This window comes from Chanodichthys erythropterus, chromosome 14 (assembly GCF_024489055.1).
Source record: "Chanodichthys erythropterus isolate Z2021 chromosome 14, ASM2448905v1, whole genome shotgun sequence".
NCBI lineage: Eukaryota > Metazoa > Chordata > Actinopteri > Cypriniformes > Xenocyprididae > Chanodichthys > Chanodichthys erythropterus.
Window position 1 is genome coordinate 38,913,375 of NC_090234.1, and position 22,463 is coordinate 38,935,837.

At 37.8% G+C, this 22,463-nt stretch overlaps 1 protein-coding gene across 3 annotated transcripts in view; it reads right to left on the bottom strand.

Moving 5' to 3' along the window:
* The window catches only part of pard3bb (par-3 family cell polarity regulator beta b), a 433,139-nt gene that overhangs the window by 278,078 nt on the left and 132,598 nt on the right, over positions 1-22,463 (bottom strand). For all 3 annotated transcript variants that reach the window (XM_067410020.1, XM_067410021.1, XM_067410022.1), the window contains one exon: positions 842-918. In XM_067410020.1, the coding sequence (XP_067266121.1) occupies positions 842-918 (77 nt within the window). The remainder of the gene's footprint in view (positions 1-841; positions 919-22,463) is intronic.

Below are 22,463 nucleotides of genomic sequence, written 5' to 3' on the forward strand. Positions count from 1 at the left end.
TTGTAGTGACAGTTAAGTTATTAAACAAAACAGATTGCAAAAATATAAGCACTTTGACTAGTGGTCTCAGACTTTTGGATCCTACTGTACACACACTACTGTTCAAAGTTTTGGGATTGGTACAAAGTTTTGGTAACACTTTAGTATGGAGAACAATTATGACTTTTAACTAGTTGCTTATTAGCCTGCATATTAGCTGTTTATTAGTACTTATAAAGCACACATTAATGCCTTCTAATTCTGCATTACCATATTCTACATTCCTTATTCCTACTCAATACCTGAACAAAATACCTAACCACTACAACAACCACCTTACTAACTATTAATAAGCAGTACAAGCAATAAGAGTTTATTGAAGGAAAAGTCATAGTTAATAGTGAATAAGTGTTCCCCATACTGAAGTGTTACCCAAATTTTTGTCTGATCAAAAATACAGTAAAAGTATAATATTTTCCTGTGATAGCAAAGATGAATTTTCAGCATCATTACTCCAGTATTCAGTGTCACATGATCCTTTAGAAATAATTCTAATATGCTGATTTAGTGCTCAAGAAACATTTATTATTATTATCAGTTGGACACTTAATTTTTGTGGAAACCGTGATACCTTCTTTTCAGGATTCTTGAGTAGAAAGTGTAAAAAAAGCATTTATTTCAAATTGAAATCAATTTTATAACACTATAAATGTATCAAATTCTTTAAAAAAAAGTATCAAATTCTTAAAAAAATAATAATAAAAAAATCTTCCTGACCCCAAACTTTTGAACGATAATGTAAATGTTACACACACACACACACACACACACAGGTACAAACAGAGAGAGAGAGACTTCTTACTTGACACTAAAAGAGCCAGATTTGTTGTTGCCGGTTCCCTTGGCCGTAAAGTCCATGTCAGCCTGTACATGCATCCCCTACAAAAGCAGGAAACATGTACAGAAACCATGAGAAACTAAGAAAAAAAAAAAAAAAAAAAAAGCCAAACAAATATGCAAAATTGTTAAACATAAATAGGACGACTCACAATCTTAGGTTACACTTTATTTCAAGGTGTCCATGTTACAGTGTAATCGGGACCTAAAATGAACACTTGTCATGTGCCAAATGAAAGTAAAAACTTGAATAGGCGAGTGTATGAAATGGTATCAATCACCAGTTGGTCGATAACATTTTTATGAATTCTAGCAATTCAATTAAACGTGAACGATGCATGAATAAAGTGTCCAGAAAATCCATGTCTCAGACAGCGCATGAATACTGAATTGAGCTCTCTTTCAAATCATCTTACGCTTGAACAGACATATTCAAACAAAATTGTCAAAATGCCCATCTTGGCAAGTATCCTCGTAAACGTTATTTCATAAGTGAACAAACAGTTGAGAAAGAAAACGCATGTGTAACAGTATAATGGATCCATGCATTACTTCTTCAAGTGGCAGCAGCCTGTTATTCCTGCTGCTGTATGTGTTTTTTTTTCATTTTAATCAAACAACAAAACAAAAACAAAATAAATAAATGAATAAATCACTCATTGCTCTTGACTGAATAACTTTTGTAACTTTAATAAGGATTAATCTATACGTTTCATATGGCTGGCAAATTTTCTTAAGTCAACAGAAATTGGCAGGTGTGACAAAAAGTTAGTTTTAGGCCCTGAATGTAATTAAACATTTAAGTACTCCACAATATTAATTAACTACATGTACTTACTATAGGGTTAGGATGAGTTGCATGTAATTATGCATAATTTACTGTTATTACAATATTAAGTATATGTAACGTGTAATAAGGAGTGTTATCCAACATAAATGCATAAACAACAGCAAAACACATAAGTGTGATTTCAGTATACATTTTTAAAAGAAAAAAAGATTAAAAACAACTATTTTAACTTTGCACATCTTAAAAATACAACGCATATGGTGGAAGATGGGACTAGACAACCAAATATGTCTGTTTGATGCACACAGACCAACATTTAAAAAGCACAGATGGGATGCAAGAACACATACTTTATGAACACCCCTAAAAAACACTTACAAAGAACATAAAGAAAGAAAATACATTTAACGGTAAAATAAACAGGCAATAAATGCAAATTCTCGCTAATGACGAGCAGTGAAACGAGTATCCTTTATGTCTCCCTATGAAAAAGAGCAGCATAATAGGACATTATTTTACTTGCCAAACAGTTGCGAAGGCTCAAGGGAGGAATTTCGTCTGACAGAAATGGCTGCTGATTTGAGCATTAAAAGACCATTAGAGTGGATGTGCCAGAACTGATGAATTTCTCTCAAGAAAAACACCAAATTTATCTCATGTCAGGATTTGAGAATGATCATTAGTCATGTAGCTGCTTTTACTAGTGCATGAGTGTGTGTGTGTCGCATTATGTTTGACAGTAATTACAAATATGTACCACGAATGTGTGTAAATGTGGTTTGTAACAGGATAATGACTTGCACAAGGAACATCAACGTGTGTGTGTGTCCAATGAAATGCAATAATTAATTGTATGTGGCACTTCAGGCTTCACTTGGATGGCTATGTTTATACCGAAGACATCATTTAGCAGATGTTGTGCCAAGCTTATCTGATTTTGTGCACACTGACATAGCCATTAATGAGAACAGCTGTAACAAACAGTGATGAAAACATTGCTTTAATCAACCAAGAGGTGTCTACTGACCACAGTGGTAATATATAGTATGTAGTTTTGGGCCGGGGCAGTGGGGTTGACGTCCGTGGGGAGGACCGGTCACTCAGATGTATCGAGCAGCAGAAATGCATCATGCTGCCCTTCAGTTCTGACAGAAAGCGTGGCAGGGGTCAGCATGAGCAGAAAGCCCTAATGTACTTGCCTGTAACCTCTGACCCCATTAGCACCTGTCAATCAAACCCCTGCCTCTCAAAGCGGTCCTTTAGAAAGCCAAAAGTGTGATTTAAGGAATGAGGTCAGGAGCTTTGAGAAGAAAGGATCAGGATATTTAATATACCACGCAGGCGGCCTAATACCTCTACATTTTCTTTCACAAAGCTTGAATTATCAGAATATAGGTATAAGAGTCACAACCTAAAAGAGTATTTTGAAATAAAAGTGCTCTTTTATGATAATATTCTATCATTACTTTGGGCACTTGTATCTATTTTTGATGTGTGTATTCAGATAACATCACTCTCTTGAGCATTAGCAGTTATATTAGTCAGTATCCATTTATAATACTGAGATTGTACATAATACATATTTTGAGGTAGTTGAAACCCAGGCCTAGTTTAAAGAATTTGAGAAAATTAGGGCTACCCTAATAGTCGACTAACCATTAGTCAACCAGAAGAGGCTTAGTCGACCAAAATTTTATTAGTTGCAGGAAAAAAAAGATCCACAGGAAGTGGTGGGAAGAATCACTCGCACTTAAAATAATCATTTTTGGTCATACAGATAATCTTTTGAATCTGTGTAGAGTCTACTTTTATTTGTGTGCACTCACATTAACAAAACATTGTGTTTTTTTAAAATATTGAAAGCAAACAGGGTGTGATTTCTGCCATCTCTCTCTGTGAACTTGAGCGCACCAAAAAAGAAAGAAAGAAAAGAACCAAAACTCTGTGTAAACTTGCCTCAAAGACATGAAAAATCTCTTTATAGAAATCGAAATGTCTACTTTTAAATGAACCAATTCAAATGGAAAACCATTATTCTCAATATGCAATCCGTATCAAACGTGGATTTAGATGCGTGCACTACTGCGAGATGACGAGTCAGCATCGTCATCTTCATCATTGCAGCCAAAAATACAGAAAACTCTAGTTTATCAATTAATTAATAAAATGTTAAAGCAGTCTCCTTGCTGATTTTCCCCGATGCATTCATAATCATTACTTCTGCTGGTGCGCTATGGCAAGCTTTGTGCATGCGCTCGAATGCAGATTAGGCTATGTGGGCATTAAAGGCTTTTTATTATGATTTATATGGTTTATTAATGAACGTACAATTAGTCGACTATTACTTACAATGAACGACTACTAGTCGACCAGAAAAACCTTTAGTCGAGGGCAGCCCTAGAGAAAAAGTCTGCATGACTGCATAGATTACTCAAGTAAATATTGAAGTACAAAGCTACCTTAAAAATATCAAATTCTGTGAACAATTTACTTTGCTATCATTAAACTATATTAAGGTCCATTTACACCAAGAACGATACATATAACGATAGCTAATAATTATAAACATATCAACAAATTATAAAGTCCATTCTAAAGCCCAGAACACACAAAGCCAACTGTCGGCCGTCGGACAGTTTTTGTTCGTTTTCTCAGTGTATTCGTCAGCCTTTTTTTTTTTTGGGGCTGATTCGACATGTTGAATCAGCGTCGGAGCTTGTCGGTCAGTCGGGCCATCTGATCATTCTGATTGGCTATTCATGTACTGCCACCTACTGGTACGGAAAGGCATTTCTTCTTACGCAGGCACAGAATGGACGTGCTACTTGGCTGTCGGGTGTCGAGCGTCGGTTTGGTGTGTCAGGGCAACTTTGGACCCAGACGCTGCCGAAGTAAGCCAACCCCACAGTCTGCTTTCGTCGCCACTAGTTCATCGGCGTCGGCTTGGTGTGTTCAGGGCTTAACACGTGCTGCAGTTGTGTTCAATCAATGTTAACGTTAATGTATTATTCCAACGATGTCGTTATTGATATAGTTGTGATGTGGATTCGATATTCTTTAAAGCAAATTTTGCTCTAGTTAGAGTTAGTAAACTGTATGGTTATAGTTATCTTAATACAGTAGTTACCATCACTGATGTGAAAAAAAAAAGAGAAATAGGTTTGATCCGTAGAAGAAAGTCATGCAGTTTTAGAAAGACATGAGGCTGAGAAAATGATGACAGAATTTTTGGGTTAACTATCCATTTAAGCTGAACTCAAAATCAAAGTCCCTTTAAGACAAGTCATTGCACTCGGCGGCCATCTTTGAAACGCCTCTCGGGCATCCTGGGCATCATGCAGCTCCTATCTCTTTGAATGGGGAAACATAAGATTCTCCAAAACTGTTCGTCAACCTTACGATTAAATTTGATATTTGAAATCACCAATGAAATCTAACAACAACCGACTCATAAATTTAGTTTCTAAATGCTCGAATCATGACAAAAAAAACTATTTTTTTTCAGGCTGGATCAAGCTAAAGCGCATGCGCAGACCTAAATGCGCGTCTCATCGGAGTCTGACTGTTTCTATAGAAACCGGTGATTCTAACGGCCGCTGAAGTGACGCGATGACTTTACCAGTCGGCGATTGGCTATTGGCTTTAGAAGGCGGGACTTATTCCGCCGTATTGCGCGTTACACTTTCTCCCATCCAAAACAATACGAGTGACACGTCTTGTGTTATTCTATAGTCTTTGCTAAAATGCATGTTTGAGCTGTTTTAACTAAAGGCAACTTGTACTGACATATCTTAAAATATGTCACTGCCATTGTTTTGTCTCAAGATGCACACCACTAATAAGTTTTTCTAGTGAACATTATAAAAGCTACTTAAATGCCCTAATTGAACTAAGGCCTAATCCTGGTTTAGGCTAAGCCCTGTCTGTAAAACCAGGCCTATAACTTTTTTTTTTTGTTCAAAATTAACAAAATTTAAAGGTCAATACATCATCAAGCCTTCTTCCAAAACGTGTTTTCGTCTTACCCTGATTCACTGAAGTAAGCCTGTTATAAGTATTTATATGTTAGACATGCCAAAATTGTTTTTGCGGGAAATTGCGTGCATACTTCCCTCACCTGGCGCAAAGATGGCTTTTTTTTTACTGAACAGAGTAAGGTATTTTATTGAGGAGATAAACTGCCTTATCTAACTCTCAAACAGAGTTCATTGTAAATCATTATCTATTGTAAAGGGTCAAGCTGAAGCACAAACAAAACAATTTTCTTCCACAAAATGTATGCAGTTTTGTTTAAAAGTTACAAAGTGTACCTTAAACTTGAACCAAACTGGTCAGCGACTATCATTTGGCAACTCTTATATTCACAACAAAAAGCAACTCAATTGCCAAACTCATTCATCAGGCTTTCCTGTGCAAACAGGTTAGCCAAATTTAAAACAGAGAACAGAGAGTATTTACAGAGTTAAAATGTAGTCTTGAATGTCTTTTCTACTTTATCATACAACCTTTGTAACAAACACTGGGTGAAAATGGAGGTTAAAGTAAACTACTGCATGTTAAATGTCTCTTCAAGTGTCAAGCCAGGCAGTGAAGAGACTACAGGCGTTAACTCTTCATTCTTCTTGAAAGCTGACATAACCAGCATGTGCAGTAATGCCAGAACGCCTACTTTCATAAACAAGGCACTGCAAACAATTAACCGAATAGTGACAACTGACGGCTTGTTCCCTTGTTAATACACAAGCAAAACATCTTTTTAATGGGCATACAGAAGGTACATAAACGCCCACCACAAAAAAAAAAAGAAAATGAAAACAAGAGTGTGCCTATGATTCATTCTCCTCTCATTTTTAATGATTAGTTTGTGCCGTTTGAGTCACGGTTTGGTGCTGTTGCTAATTAAAGAACAAAAGCATTAATCTAGCGGCTGACTGATGATCTGATGAGCATGTCACCGGTTTTATTTGCTCGTAGTGCCTGATCTTCTCACGCTGACCCTTGTCTAATGAATAACACAGACGGAGTTGGCAGCAATGGAATGGTGCCGAACAAAGAGACCGTGACAGCCTTGATAGAGCCAAGAGGGGAAGCAAACACACTGGAAGGTAAGATGGGATACGTACCACACGCTGAGAGGGTTATGAGAGTTTGCTTGTCTATATATAGGTGTTTCATCGCTTTAACCAAGGCAAACACCACATACCCATCTTCTAAATGAAGACATCTGCTCCCATTACTTGTTCAAGCAAATGATGGCTATCAGCCTATATGCAGCACCATTTCAAATGTACTTTTACATCATTACACTCAGTGCAGCTCTGTTGGGCTTCACCATTTAATATGTGGATGAGATGTACATGTATGGCATTGTTGGGATTTGGGAAAACCAATGCAGATGTGCTGAAAATCAAACCAAAAATGCACATAAGCAAAAATACGGACAAAAAAAAGTGCCATGGTGTTACCATGTTTTTGGACATTCTACCCTGATATTCTTTGAAATACCTTGGTGTACCATCCAAAACCCAAAGTACATGAATATAGTAAACATTGAAGAGATCATTCACCCTAAAATCATTGTCGTTCCAAACCCATAAGACTTTCGTTCATCTTCAAAACATAAATGATGAAGTTTTTAATGAAACCTAAGAGATGTCCATCCCTCCATTAAACATCCATTACACCAAAACTTTCAAACAGTTCAAAGTTTAACCAAAAAGTTCATACATGTTGAAAGTAATCCATATGAATCAAGTGGTCCAATTCAAGTGTTCTGAATAGATATGTTCACTTTATATGAACAGAATTAATATACTTTTTCATATATAAACACTGATCAACGCAAACAGAGAGCATATCAAATATGGTACGAAGCTCAAACATGCTTGCTTGATGCACTTGACAAGCTCAACTCATACGGATTCCTTTTACTATGATTTTTTTTATACTTTTTTTTAAGCATCAAAGTTTTGGGGGAAGGGACTTTGAATGTAGGGGAATCTCTTCAAAAATATCTTCATTTGAGTCGTATGGTTTTGGAACAACATGAAGGTGAGCAAATAATGACAGACTTCTGATTTTTGGGTGAACTATCCCTTTAAGTTTTATTGAAATAGCATGGTATCTGACCATCATATGCCACATTATTGCTGTATAATCTCCATCTAAAGCTTTCATTTGGCTTCAACATACTTGGATTATCTGGACCACTTTTATAGTGCTTGTCTGTCCTTTTGAGAGTTATAAGTACACTTTCATTGTATGTGCCCTGTAAATTTCAATGAATAAAACAAATATGGGGAATATAACAATGACAAAATGATGAAGATGACACAAATTATTTACTTATTATTAACTTATTCAGTTACACAAAGAATAGACAAGGTTCAAAGCTCGATACTCCCATCGACACAGCAGGTGATCCACGAACAAAGCAGGAAAGAACCTCTGTCAACAATATACAACCGATTCCTCACAGGAAGTGCGGTGTTATTTACCATCAAACACACACTCAAACTTCCCCCACAGGAAGAGAGGCATCACAGCTCCAACAAGTGATACATTTAAAGTATCACTTCTTGGTGGCTATTAAACCCAGAGGGTTCAAGATACAAAAAATACTCCCAGAGCAATTAGCAGGCGCTGAGATCCTCCCAGAGGCGACTGTTCTAATGATGGCAAGACAGACAAATAAACATGCATGTGACAGATCACAGACCAGAAAAAGCATACAGAAGATGAAATGGGCCAATAAAGGCACCATTGCAAAAATTATTTTTGAAGTTAATACAAGACTTGTTGGGGTTTATTTTTTAATAATGAACACAGCTCTCTGGAATACTTGATTATTATCGGTCAATCAGAGCATTCAGTGACCAGATATTTCCTAATTATCATAATTTTCCATGGCAACACTAATATTATATATATATACTTATCTGCGTAAATTAAATGGGCACTACTTTCATGTGTTATACAATATACATACCCATAACTGCTGCCATCTTGCACTCTAGTTATTCATTGTTTAGAAGACACTAAGTCATCCAGGTTTGGAACAACTCATGAGGGTGAGTAAATGACAGAATTTTGAACTGTTCCTTTAAAGTTTTCACTAAGAAGAAAAAAATAGTTCATTACAAATAGTTCATCTGCCTACAAGACAAACACTGCAATAATATAACAGCAATATTAATTACAGTATACATACATTAATATTTAATTTGTTGATGAACTATCCCTATAGATAATATACAAGAATAAAAGACAATTGCAACTCAAATCAATATTTCATGTCCACATATTTATTTATTTATTTATTTACTTAGCAAGTAGCCATTTAATAAGCCGGATAATGTTTAGTCAGTTGAACACTGTCGCAAAATAAATCCCTCTTCTGATCACTCTGTCAGTCAAATGGCACTATTTTGGCTCTGTCTGTGACTGAACATTATCCCTTACAGTTATAAAAAAATATATTTTTTGAAAAAGAAAATACTGACAGTATGTTGGAAGTAATTAGCTATCTCTCCATTTTTTATTTCATTTTATTTTATTGTATTGTATTATTTTATATATATTTTATTTTATTTTCATTTTTATTTTTTATTTTATTTTAGCAAATAATAGTTAGTATTGGGAAAAAAAAAAAAAAAAAAGGTTTCAGACTGGGTAATGCACTGGATATTTAGTGGTGATTAAACTTCCATTAGTTAAAGACTACCACCTAAATGCTCGAATAAAATGGCAATAATTATCCAAAAGAATTGTTGCGTCCAAACTAATTACATCTCAAAATCACTTAAAATAATGGCCTGTGAAAACTCAAATAGAGTCTGGATCACTGACACCCACCAATTTGGCTTTTAAGATCCTTTCTAATGGGTTAGTTCAGCACTTCTTTTGTCTTTGGAGAGGGAAGAGTATTTTTCTGAAAAGTTTTAAATATCTGCCTGTGCTCCTCAGTGGGAGGTGAGGGCATACCCAAGGGCCATTGCTCTCTCTTTTCCAACCACTTCTGCCGAAAAGGGCAAGTGACAATCTGAACAATTACACAGGCCTATTACCTCAATCAGGTATAGAGTAGTGTGGACTCTCTCTTTCCCTGTCCATCTCCCTCCCTCTCTAGAGGTTTGCAGTATAGAAGGGTGCAACTCTCAGTGCATTAGTGAGCTCTAACCCTGTCATTTCTCAGACACACTTGCTTATTACGGACATGCCGCATGTTCCTGCAGCTAGGATGAGAAACACGTTTAGAAGACAGGTCTAGTAGAGAAGACGAAAGAGAGAGGTGTGTGAGGTAACATGAACAAAAATGGTAGGTCAAAGAGACAGAAAGGTCTAGTGAGGGGCCCTTTAGAACTGTGCGCTATTCAGAAAATAATTTAAAATGCCTTTGAAGTTAACAAAAACCATAAAAAGTAGCTACTTGAGATAAAGTAAAATAAATTAAAACCATAATTCGTTTCATTTCAGCTAGTTGACAAGGAAGCATTTCTCATTTCCATTTGGTTTAAATTGATGTACCAAAACAGCTAAAGAATAAATACAAACGATATAGACATAAAAAAATAAAATAAAAAAAATGACAAACACAAAACTAAAATTAAATATAAAACAGAAAATATAAAAATTAAAACAAATATTAATAAAAACTATAATAGAATCGGTATAGGCGATATACTGGTAGACACGATTAACCGGTAGAAATTTGTCAATCAGAAGAGATTTTAAACTATGGTCTCTATCGCGGTTAAGCTCACATGACATTGCTGTGCGGTTATGAAATCTTATCATCTTTAAAAACAAGTCATTTTAAACCGTTGAAGCCCAGTACGCAGTGAAAAAGAACTAATTTAGCTATATGCACTATGGGCTCTATTTTAACGATCTAAACAGGTGCACTCAGGGCGCGTCCAAATCCACTTTTGCTATTTTAACGACGGAAAAACGGTCCGTGCGCCGGGGCGCATTTTTGAAATGGGTTATCCCTATTCTCTTAATGAGTAATGGGCATAACGTTCAATAAACCAATCAGAGTGTCATATCCCATTCCCTTTAAGAGCGAGATGCGCTCGCGCCATGGCGGATTGCTATTTACATGGCAGAATTTGTTGGCGGAAAAGCTGAACGCTTTTCAAGCGAAGAAACCTGCTCGTCTGCGAAGTTAAAGCGGGCTTGCAAATGCAGGCTTTCAAATAGCTCCGCGCGATGAGTCAGTTAATATATATGTGTGTGTATTGGCACAATTGTTCAATTAATTAGGCAATTTAGTTCATCATTATATGTAGTAATAGGCTGAATTGAAAATAGGTAGCTTAATTCTAATACATGCAATGACTATTCATCATTAAATTTTTATATTTATGTAGCCTACACAATAATATTCTTTTACACTGTAATCCTTTTGTTTTTAATATTTGACATGTTTGTGTGATGCGCATCCCTGTGTGTAATAAGCAAAGTCAACACGCACTGTGGATGCACCCGGAGGCGCAGTTTCTACCAACGCGCTCTAACAAAAAAAATATTGCGCCATTGACTTTAGATCAGGTTTGAGTTGGTCTATGGCGCAGTCTATTTTCAGCTCCTTAAAATAGCAATGCGCCGGCAATGTGCCTGAACACACCTCTTTTTTAGACCAGCACTCCCATGGGCGCACTAACTGGCGCAAATGCATTTACTAATTTAAGGACGTGGCGCTGAACGGGAAAACGCGAACGGCGCCAGACGCAAACTAGCAAACACACTTGCGCTGCGACTTGCGTCGCATTGCGCCGGGTGTATTATAGGACCTTATATGTCTGAGAGTCTGTTTCTGAGCACTGTCTGAGAGATGCATGCACATGAAACCTCTGCTCATAAAGCATGTGAGTACTGAACTGAGTTCTGTTTGCCGGATAATTGGGCTTGAACGGTTAAATACACATACTTATGTGTAAAAGTGAGAAAGAACACACAAGTATATTGGATCCGTGCAGTCGGTCTTAAAGTGACGGCATCCAAATATACCTGCTGTGGCCTGTGTCATTATTGTTGATCAAACAACAAAAAAGATAAAATCTCTCACTGCTCTTGACTGAATCGCTTTTGTAACTTTAATAAGAATAAATGTATATTTAATTTACACGGTGAAGAATATGCAGTTGTTGTTTTTTTATACATTTGATTACTTTATACAATTTATGTAGTATTTCTTATTTCTAGTGCTTGAAGTTTTTCAGGTGTATACACATACATACATACATACACACACACATATACATATACATATACATATATATATATATACATATACATATACATATACATATATATATATACATACATATACATATATATATATATATACATACATATATACTTTCTTATGACAGGATTTCCAGTTTCCTTTTCTCATCACATTTATTCATAGGTTTTGCTAATGGGACCAAATACAATTCACAAAGGGATCTGTGAATAATGCCTCAGAAGCTTATTGCTGAATTAAATTTATGCACATCCACTGAATGGAAAAACTAACTAACATGACAATACCCATTATAAAAGCTTCTTATTGAGATTATAAAGATTAGGGCAGACAATAGCTGATTTAAATATAGCTATACATTAAGTCCACATTATCAGCTATATGTAGATAGTGAACAGACAGATATGCAGTCAAAACTAATGCAATGAACGTTGAACTATTAGTGCCAACATGTTGTGAACATTACAAATAACATTGAGCTCTATGATTTCTAAAGACCAAGAAAAAATGATAGTCTGCTGTAGAACTCGTAGGAAGGAGCGAAGATTGCGAAGATTAAATTCGGTAGCTACTGTGTACTTAACACGTGGGCATAGTTTGTTAACGTGGGAATGACAAAAATGACGAGTGAAACATCCTAGTAATGGTCTCCTGCCACGTTTCTTATGTTTCTTTGTTCAAATTCTCTCTCCTTCTGTCACACACAAACACATATCTCCTCCAGCTGTACATAAGCCTTCATCAATGAAAAGTGCCAGTTTAATTACACCCAATGGGCTGAAAGAGAGAGAAGGAGAGGGAGAGAGGGAGAAAGCGAGACAGAGAAATTGATGTTAATTGGGGGTTTGTGAATGAGAGGCTGTTGGATTAAAAGCAGAGCCGTTTTAATTTGAGATCATGTATCCCTTTTGAGTGTCATTTTAAAGAAGCATGTGAGAGAGCAGAGAGTGTGCGAGAGTTCACACTACAGACGGGAGTCTAAGACAGCGAGAGGCCACGTTAATCAGACACAAGTCAGGCATTGACGTCACAGTTCATCTCACAAATACACAAACATACTGATCTTTTAGCAGATACATGCTAGGATGCAAAAACACTCAACTAAAAACACACTTATGTAGGACTGAGCAGTATGACAGGTTTATACCCTGTGACAGTAGTGTGACAGCAGAGTCACATACTGTAGAAGTTTGCAACTTGACACATTAATATAGAGCTATTTTATATGTATAGCGCTTTTTTACTTAAAATGTACCTTAGAATTTATTCCAGATTTGACTTTTTTTTATATATAAAGTAAAAAAAAAAAAAAAAAAAGTAGTAACTCATATTGGTAAAGAATTTAACTTTTAAAAATATGCATTTTATATACAGTATCTCACAAAAGTGAGTACACCCTTCACATTTTTGTAAATATTTTATTATATCTTTTCATGTGACAACATGAAGAAATGACACTTAGCTACAATGTAAATTAGTGAGTGTACAGGTTTTGTAAATTTGCTGTACCCTCAAAATAACTCAACACACAGCCATTAATGTCTAAACCGCTGGCAACAAAAGTGAGTACACCCCTAAGTGAAAATGTCCAAATTGGGCCCAATTAGCCATTTTCTCTCCTCGGTGTCATGTGACTCGTAAGTGTTACAAGGTCTCAGGTGTGAATGGGGAGCAGGTGTGTTAAATTTGGTGTTATCACTCTCACTCTCTCATACTGGTCACTGGAAGTTCAACATGGCACCTCATGGCAAAGAACTCTCTGAGGATCTGAAAAAAAGAATTGTTGCTCTACATAAAGGTGGCGTAGGCTTTAAGAAGATTGCCAAGACCCTGAAACTGAGCTGCAGCATGGTGGCCAAGACCATACAGCGGTTTAACCACTCAGAACAGGCCTTGCCATGGTCGACCAAAGAAGTTGAGTGCACGTGCTCAGCATCATATCCAGAGGTTCAGCCTGTCAGTGCTCAGACCATACGCCGCACACTGCATCAAATTGGTCTGCATGGCTGTCGTCCCAGAATGAAGCCTCTTCTAAAGATGATGCACAAGAAAGCCCGCAAACAGTTTGCTGAAGACAAGCAGACTAAGGACATGGATTACTGGAACCATGTCCTGTGGTCTGATGAGACCAAGATAAACTTATTTGGTTCAGATGGTGTCAAGCATGTGTGGCGGCAACCAGGTGAGGAGTACAAAGACAAGTGTGTCTTGCCTACAGTCAAGCATTGTGGTGGGACTGTCATGGTCTGGGGCTGCATGAGTGCTGCCGGCATTGGGGAGCTACAGTTCATTGAGAAATCCATGAATGCCAACATGTACTGTGACATACTGAAGCAGAGCATGATCCCCTTCCTTCGGAGACTGGGCCGCAGGGCAGTATTCCAACATGATAACGACCCCAAACAAACACCTCCAAGACGACCACTGTCATGGCCAAGCATGTCTCCAGAACTAAATCCTATTGAGCATCTGTTGGGTATCCTCAAACGGAAGGTGGAGGAGCGCAAGGTCTCTAACCTCCACCAGCTCTGTAATGTTGTCATGGAGGAGTGGAAGAGGACTCCAGTGGCAACCTGTGAAGCTCTGATGAACTCCATCCCCAAGAGGGTTAAGGCAGTGCTGGAAAATAATAGTGGCCACACAAAATATTGACTCTTTGGGCCCAATTCGGATACTTTCACTTAGGGGTGTACTCACTTTTGTGGCCAGCGGTTTAGACGTTAATGGCTGTGTGTTGAGTTATTTTGAGGGGACAGCAAATTTACACTGTTATAAAAGCTGTACACTCACTGCTTTACATTGTAGCAAAGTGTAATTTCTGCAGTGTTGTCACATGAAAAGATATAAGAAAATATTTACAAAAATGTGAGGGGTGTACTCACTTCTGTGAGATACTGTATATACACAGTATCTATCCCCTACACTGATTAATTTGTTATTTGTATTTATGAATATGTGTGTTAAGCATTACACATCATGTCTTTCTGTATGAGCTGAGGTCAGAATGTCATCAGCGGTCTACAACTACCATTGCCATGACATCACACATTCAATTTCATGGCTGAGATTAACTAATACTGAAACTAATCCTGCCATATTTCTTCATTCAAGTTTTACACAGTTGAGATGTGGGGGGTTCGATTTTTCCAGTCATTCGGTATAACTGATATTCTAGAGTGTGCTATAAGAGATGAACATGTGCTACAAATCCTGCTGGATACAGGTGGGAAAAGTGGTCATTATCTGGTAAAGTGAACTGTTGGTGAATTTTGCGCTAGCAGGTAATATCTTAGCAGTTTTCTGAACTTTACTTCTCCCTCTGAAATGTATCAAAAAAAACTAAAATATGTTGTAATATTACAAATTACTGTCACATTTGATAAATATAATGCTTCCTTGCTAAATAAAAGTATTAACTTATCTCAAAAAACAATTTTATTTTATTCCATTTAATTTCATTCACCTCCAGGTGGATATAATATAATAATAAAAAAATGTGGTTGGTAAAGGAATTGTTCACACAAAAATGAAAATTCTATCATCATTTGCTCACCCCCAAGTTGTTCTGAATAAGATTCTGTTAACACAAAAGAAGATATTTTGAAAAATGTTGGTATCCAAATAGTTTCTGGTCCCCTTTGACTTCCATAGTATGAAAAAAAAAAAGAAAAAAAAATCCTATGGAAGTCAATGAGGACCAGAAACTATTTGGTTAACAACATTCTTCAAAATATCTTCTTTTGTGTTAACAGAATCTTATTCAGAACAACTTGGGGGTGAGCAAATGATGATAGAAATTTCATTTTTGTGTGAAAAAAAATCAATTGTGTGATTTTGTAAAAAATCTTCTTTTGACAAAAGAAAGAAACTCATATAGGTTTAAACAACTTCAGGGTGAGTAAATGATGACAATTTTTTTTTTTATTTTTGGGTGAACTATCCCTTTAACATGTCAGAGGATCTCTTTCTGTGTTAGTGGGCAGATTTTGGCTAGAATTTGTCTTGGATCAGATCTTGGCTAGAAGAAGCCGCAATGTGGACTTTTATGTTATCAATTAACAAAACAAAAAGCTAAAGTAAAATAAAAAGGTGTGCTCTTAGCCAATGCACACTGGACTTCTGTGCCACAACAAGTGAATGCTCTGATCCCAGATGAGAGGCGTGTGCTGCCGGCTGACCCTCTCGGTAACACTGAGCTGGCCAGTGGGACTGCAGGGTGAGGTCCCTGGGTTCACACTCGGACCACCAACATAACAACCAGCAAAGATAAAAACAAATCCACATATCTAATTGGTTCTTAAGGGACTTTAACTTTCAGCAGGTATAAAAATAGACTAGGACACACAGGACAAATATATCCCAGTAGAATCTCTGTCTCTCATGACTAATACCTGTAGAAATTTATTCACAAGTGACAGTTTCCAAGGTTACAAACCTTGTCTGCTGTCTCCATCCTCTGGAGTTCTGATTTTAAATTGAAAACTTTGATTTTTACAGTGGATTTAGATAATAATGTGAGAAATTAAGCTAGATGGTTTGTGTTCCATATGCTACAGTGCAGGAAGTTGCATAGCAGTATTCGGCAATGAATGCTCTTCAAAATAGTTTTAAAAATAAATTTTAAGAGCAGAATGAACCTGCCGGTTCCTGATTGATTAGTTTAAATGTTTTGCCAAAGTTTACGAACAGTGTCAAATCTTTGTAAGATATTTAGCGTTTTATCTGAGACACTTAGGCTCTGTCTACACCTAGTATCAAGATCCGTTTTGGTCCATTTGGTCAATTTACACCTGTATTTAGCATTGTCCACTTGTGATCCAATTGACAAGGTGTAAACAGGGCCTTAATAGAAAGTAAACACTACAAGACTACTGTGGCGAGGGGGGCGTGGTTCAGCGAGGTCTGCGGCGGGAGAGAGCATCGGGAGATCTTTGGTGAGTGAGCGAGTTAAATGTAAATCACGAACACCTGTTTCTCATTTCAGTAATTGGCGCGGAGACAGGTTAAAACGCCGCGAGAAGCAGGAGTCGGGGAGAGAGAGGGGAACTGCTGACTGAGCAGCTGGTGCACGACTAACTGGAGTGAAGCCCATTGTGGATTGTACAGCCGTGACCAGGAGTGAAGCCCTTTGTGGATTGTAGATGCCGTGACTGGAGTGAAGCCCTTTGTGGATTATTTTATTTGCTGTTGTGCCTTGCACAGTTTTTGTTGGACGTTTCTAATTCTTGTAATAAAGCTCAGTCAGCAGTTGAACGCCGACCCTGTCCCCTTCCTTCCTACACATAAGAACGTTAGTTATATTACACTGGTGCCGAAACCCGGGAAGGAAGCTGGGTGGCCGCTGCCATGCAATCTTCGTCCTCCCCATCGACATTTGCGGAAGTCATCGCGTCCCTCGCGGTCCTGCATCAGGAACAACATCGAGCCCTGCTGGACCTGCGCACCGACCAAGAACGTCGCTTCCAAGCCATCGTGCAGGCCCAGCAGGAGGACCGCGAGAGGTTCCGGAGCTGGATTGACCGGGAGGTTCACCAGGAGACCATCGGGCAGCCGGCTGCGCCTACCCACCTGCCATTGAACAAAAACTGTGCAAGGCACAACAGCAAATAAAATAATCCACAAAGGGCTTCACTCCAGTCACGGCATCTACAATCCACAAAGGGCTTCACTCCTGGTCACGGCTGTACAATCCACAATGGGCTTCACTCCAGTTAGTCGTGCACCAGCTGCTCAGTCAGCAGTTCCCCTCTCTCTCCCCGACTCCTGCTTCTCGCGGCGTTTTAACCTGTCTCCGCGCCAATTACTGAAATGAGAAACAGGTGTTCGTGATTTACATTTAACTCGCTCACTCACCAAAGATCTCCCGATGCTCTCTCCCGCCGCAGACCTCGCTGAACCACGCCCCCCTCGCCACAACTACCCTCTTTGGGCCTGTTTACATCTCATGCGTCTTCTCTGATCACATAGCTCTTAAAATGCGAAATGCTTTCAAGAAGGATATAAATCCAAGCATTTAAACCACTTCAGGAGGTGGTTTGAGATGCATTCCAAATGAAACTGCAAGAAATTTGTTAAATTTACATATAGCCCATGAATTGAAGGTTGGACTTATATCCATTTTGTGGGGACACATTTATGTGGCAAAGTGTAAATGGAATAGTTTTGTAAATGGAAACACATGAAGTGACCAGGCCCTATGTTCTAATGTTTTATTTTATTTTATTTTATTTATTTTATTATTATTATTAAAATTTTAAGATATTAAACTGGTGGAAAAGTGCTCTACTAATCTGACCTACTGGGACCAAACCACAGTTTGAAACAAGATTAGATATGAGCTCTCAGAAGTGTAGAGACACCTTGCTAAGCAATTTTCCCCAACAATTTACATAAGGCACTTATGAACGATCTACATTTTATTTTAAGGTGCTCATGTTACAGTGTAATTATACATTTAGTACTGAGTGATAATAATTAACTACATGTGCTTACTGTTATATGTTACCCATGTCTTCTTTGGACTTTTGTGTTATTTATTGTTTGTGTGCCATGATTGTAGTGTTTTGTAGTTTTTCATGTTGATCAGTCCCTGATTGTTCCCTGGTGTGTCTTGTTAATCTCATTACCCCTTGTCTAGCCTTTGTGTTTCTCTTGTAGATTGTTCCTTGCATCCATGTGTTACACTTATGCTGCGTTCCAGGCAGGTTTTTGAGCCAGTAAGACACAACTTCAAACCACGACTCACAACTTTGTAGCGTTCCAGGAAAGTCACGCCAAACTGCGTAAAAGTGTAAGCAAATCAACATGGCGAACCGTACGGGGTTTATGCTCATTAATTATTTCTATCGCCAAAGGTGCTCACTCCTTGCTTATTTGAGGAAAACAGAGGAGGAAAACAGCGCATAAGGCAAGAGAAGCTGTTATACCTTTTATTTTACCATGCACTTGCATAAACACCACATCCGTAGGGGCTGCCATTGTTGTTTCGCGGGCTATGTGACGTCAGAACCCGTAACTGGGAGTACATCGATCTAGTACGGGTTCACGGGTGGGAAGTCACGGCTTTGACTGCCGTTCCAGTGCACTTTCACGGATAGAAGGTTGGAAAAACACGGGTTGCCTGGAACGCGGCATTACTATTGGGTAAGGTTTAGGATTAGGGTGTGGCTTAGGGTTAGTCGCATGTAATTATGTACAATTTATAGTAATTACTACAGTGATTACATGTGTGTAAAAAGGACACTGTAAAATAATGTGTTTCCAAATTTGTCTTGTGTTTCATGAATAAGAACCAATACTGTTTTGGGAAACAGGTTTGGCAGGTTAATGGCATCTGTGAGATAATCAGTGCTTATTACTTTTGCACAGACAGAAAAACAAAGTTTACAAAGTTTCTACACTTTATTTCACTTTTAAAAAAAACCTGTACCACTGTAGTTGTAGATTATTGCAAGTACAGGGACTTGCTCTGCAAGGAGCTGGCCAAGGAGGAAGGTTTCAGAGGAACTCTGAAATCACGGTGCAAACTGCTATACCTGTGAATGCTAACCAGCAATTTAGATGATGTGAGCAGCAAGCTCATTGGCTGCAGATGCGACATGAACCAATCAGCTTGTGCCAAGTAGTTAACGCTGAGAATATCATCAGTTTGCGTTAAGGGCCCATCAGCCTGCGCCATCTAGAGTTTCATGACAGAACTACGCTTCAAGGATCTTCAAGGATCTTACTGACCCTATTCGTTCCTTCATTCATTCCTATCTAGGCTGGTATAATCTAAAAAAAATCCTGTTGTTAATCACTTTACATGTCAGACGATCTATTCCTGTCTAAGTGGGCAGATTTTGGCTTTTGAAATGTGGACCTTTATGTTAATAGTCAAAAGTCTAGCAATGCAAGAATATCCTCTCCCACATCAGAACAAGTGCAAGCAAGGCAAAACTGTACAGGCAGCAGCCCACCATCTGGCCCAAATACTTTTTCCATATTCCACTGCACAACCTATTATCTATGTATGTGTGTGTATCTGTAAAAGAGTTTGTGTGTGTGTGTGTGTGACAGAAAGAGAGCAGAGAACCTCCATCTCTGATGTGCCACAGGTGCTGTAAGCCCTGCAGGAAATAAAGCTTCTTAAATACAATGAAAACACAGGAGTCAGCCAGCCGGCTGCTAAATGATATACAGGCGATGAAGGGAGAGATGAAGGAAGCATAGAGCTGCATAAGGGAAAAGGAAACGGGGACGGCCGCAGGTGTGAGGGCACCCAAGAAAAATGCTTTAATGTGTAATGAATATCTAAGGAAGAAGTCCAAAACAACAAAGGGAAGACGACAAAGGTCTTGTGGACAGAGACAGAGGCCGAAGCACTGGAATCAGGTTGCAGGAAGGAAGAGTCTCTGTTTGGCAATGTTTGTGAAGTGTTCCGGAACACTGATAGAGGTGTGTGAGTGTGAGCAGATTATACTCTCGAGGTTCCGCTGTCCGCTTCACATTCCTGTCACCCGGAAAGAGAGGGAGTTCCCTTAACGCTGCAGGGACAGCTGGGGGTGAAAGATGCTTGGGGTCTTCCGACCCTGGAGGAAAGGGATAACCTCATCCATCTTGGTACTGAGGCTTTATCTGTCAGGTTGTGTTGAAGTTGGGTGTCGTGCTGCAGTTTTCCTGCCCATCTGAGGGTGTGCAGACAAAAGGAACGTTTTTCATCAGACACATAAATTATCTGAAAGCCCCTCTGCGCCACTTGATACTGCAGGAATGCCTCCGCTCTGATCTCAACTTTTAATAGCCGTGGAGAACACAGAGCCCTCAATAAATCATACACAGGACCTAGAACCACTCAGAGTAACAGAGAAAACACTAATTAATTACCAGCATACTGTTGGCCACTTAAATCAGTCACTCAGCTACTACTACATGTAATGGCCCATCCGCGTAGAGTGTGAAAGTTCAGTCTGACAAAACCTTAAAAGAAAAATATATTATTTTTTAGTTTTTCACTTAGTGAAAGAAGAAAAAAAAAACACCTGAAAAATAAGATTTAAAATAAGGTCTTTTGAATTAACAGCTTAAATCTACACTTATTAGTGTACAGACAGCTCCAGTGAGACCCTCAAAGAAGGGAATGCTTTATTGTTGGCTTTTGGGCAAGTGACACATCACAAGATCTCACATATGTGACCCTGGACCACAAAACCAGTCATAGGGGGAAATTTTTTGAAATTGACATTTATACATCAATTGAAAGCAGAATAAATAAGTTTTCCATTGATGTATGGTTTGTTAGGATATTTGGCTGAGATACAACTATTTGAAAAAAAAAAAAAAAAAAAATCAAAATATTGAGAAAATCACCTTTAAAGTTGTCCAAATGAAGTCCTTAGCAACACACATCCACTGACAAAAATACATATTTTATATATTTATGCTAGGAAATTTACAAAATATCTTCATGGAACATGATCTTTACTTAATATCCTAATGATTTTTGGCATAAAAGAAAAAAATAGATAATTTTAACTCATGCAATGTATTGTTGGCTATTGCTACACATATACCCGTGCGACTTTTGACTGGTTTTGTGGTCCAGGATCATATATAACAATATCTATCCAATGAAATACTTAAATACTTTAAAACAGAGTAAAACTAGGGGAATAAATGTAATGATAAAAATTTAAATAATACTAAACATCTTATAAAAATAAATAAATAAATATTCACACCTGAAAAACAAAAAATCAAAATGTAAAAATTCTCTGATATTTCAATATTGCCAAAATTAGTAAAAACTTAAGTTCAAATCACTAAAATTATTAAATTGAGTAATATTTAAAAAATAATAATAAAAATTACAAAAGAACATTAAAAAAAAGAATTCAAAATATTTTTTTTAAAGAACTATAATAGTACATTAATAATACTACAATATCACTCGCCAGGATTTAAATCACAAACATTTTCCAAAAATAGTCTGATGTGTGTCATTTTGTCCCATCACTCTTGGTGTATGTAGGAGTTCAATCTGACTAAGGTGCACAAGAAGATGATTTATATAGCAAAGCCAAACACCAGGACTTCCTATATCTACTGTAGCAAATTCATATATGTACACATACACACAGTCAAAACCCACATACAACTGGTTGTAAACCTGTGGTCAGGTATAGAGAAAGAGAAGAGGGAACTGAGTAAAGCAAAAAGAAACAAAATAGAAAGACACACACAAAAAAAAATGAAATTCAGAACGAGAATGAGGACAGCCAGAGAGGAGAGAAAGAAAGAGAGGTGAAGTGCATTAAAGCCATCCACGATGCTCCAATAAAAGGCTCTGAATGAGCAGAGTGGTAATCATAAAAAACTCCATCTATTCTGAGCCAGTCCATTAAGCAGGCGGGGGGAGAGCGAGACAGTCCATTAAGCAGACCAGGGGGGAGAGAGAGCACGTAAGAGAGAAACAAATGGCTATACTTCACTAACTCCACAAAGCTCCATAAATGCATTCAACACACTGTAGCGATACAGCTCTGCTCATACGCCATTTCATCAGAACAT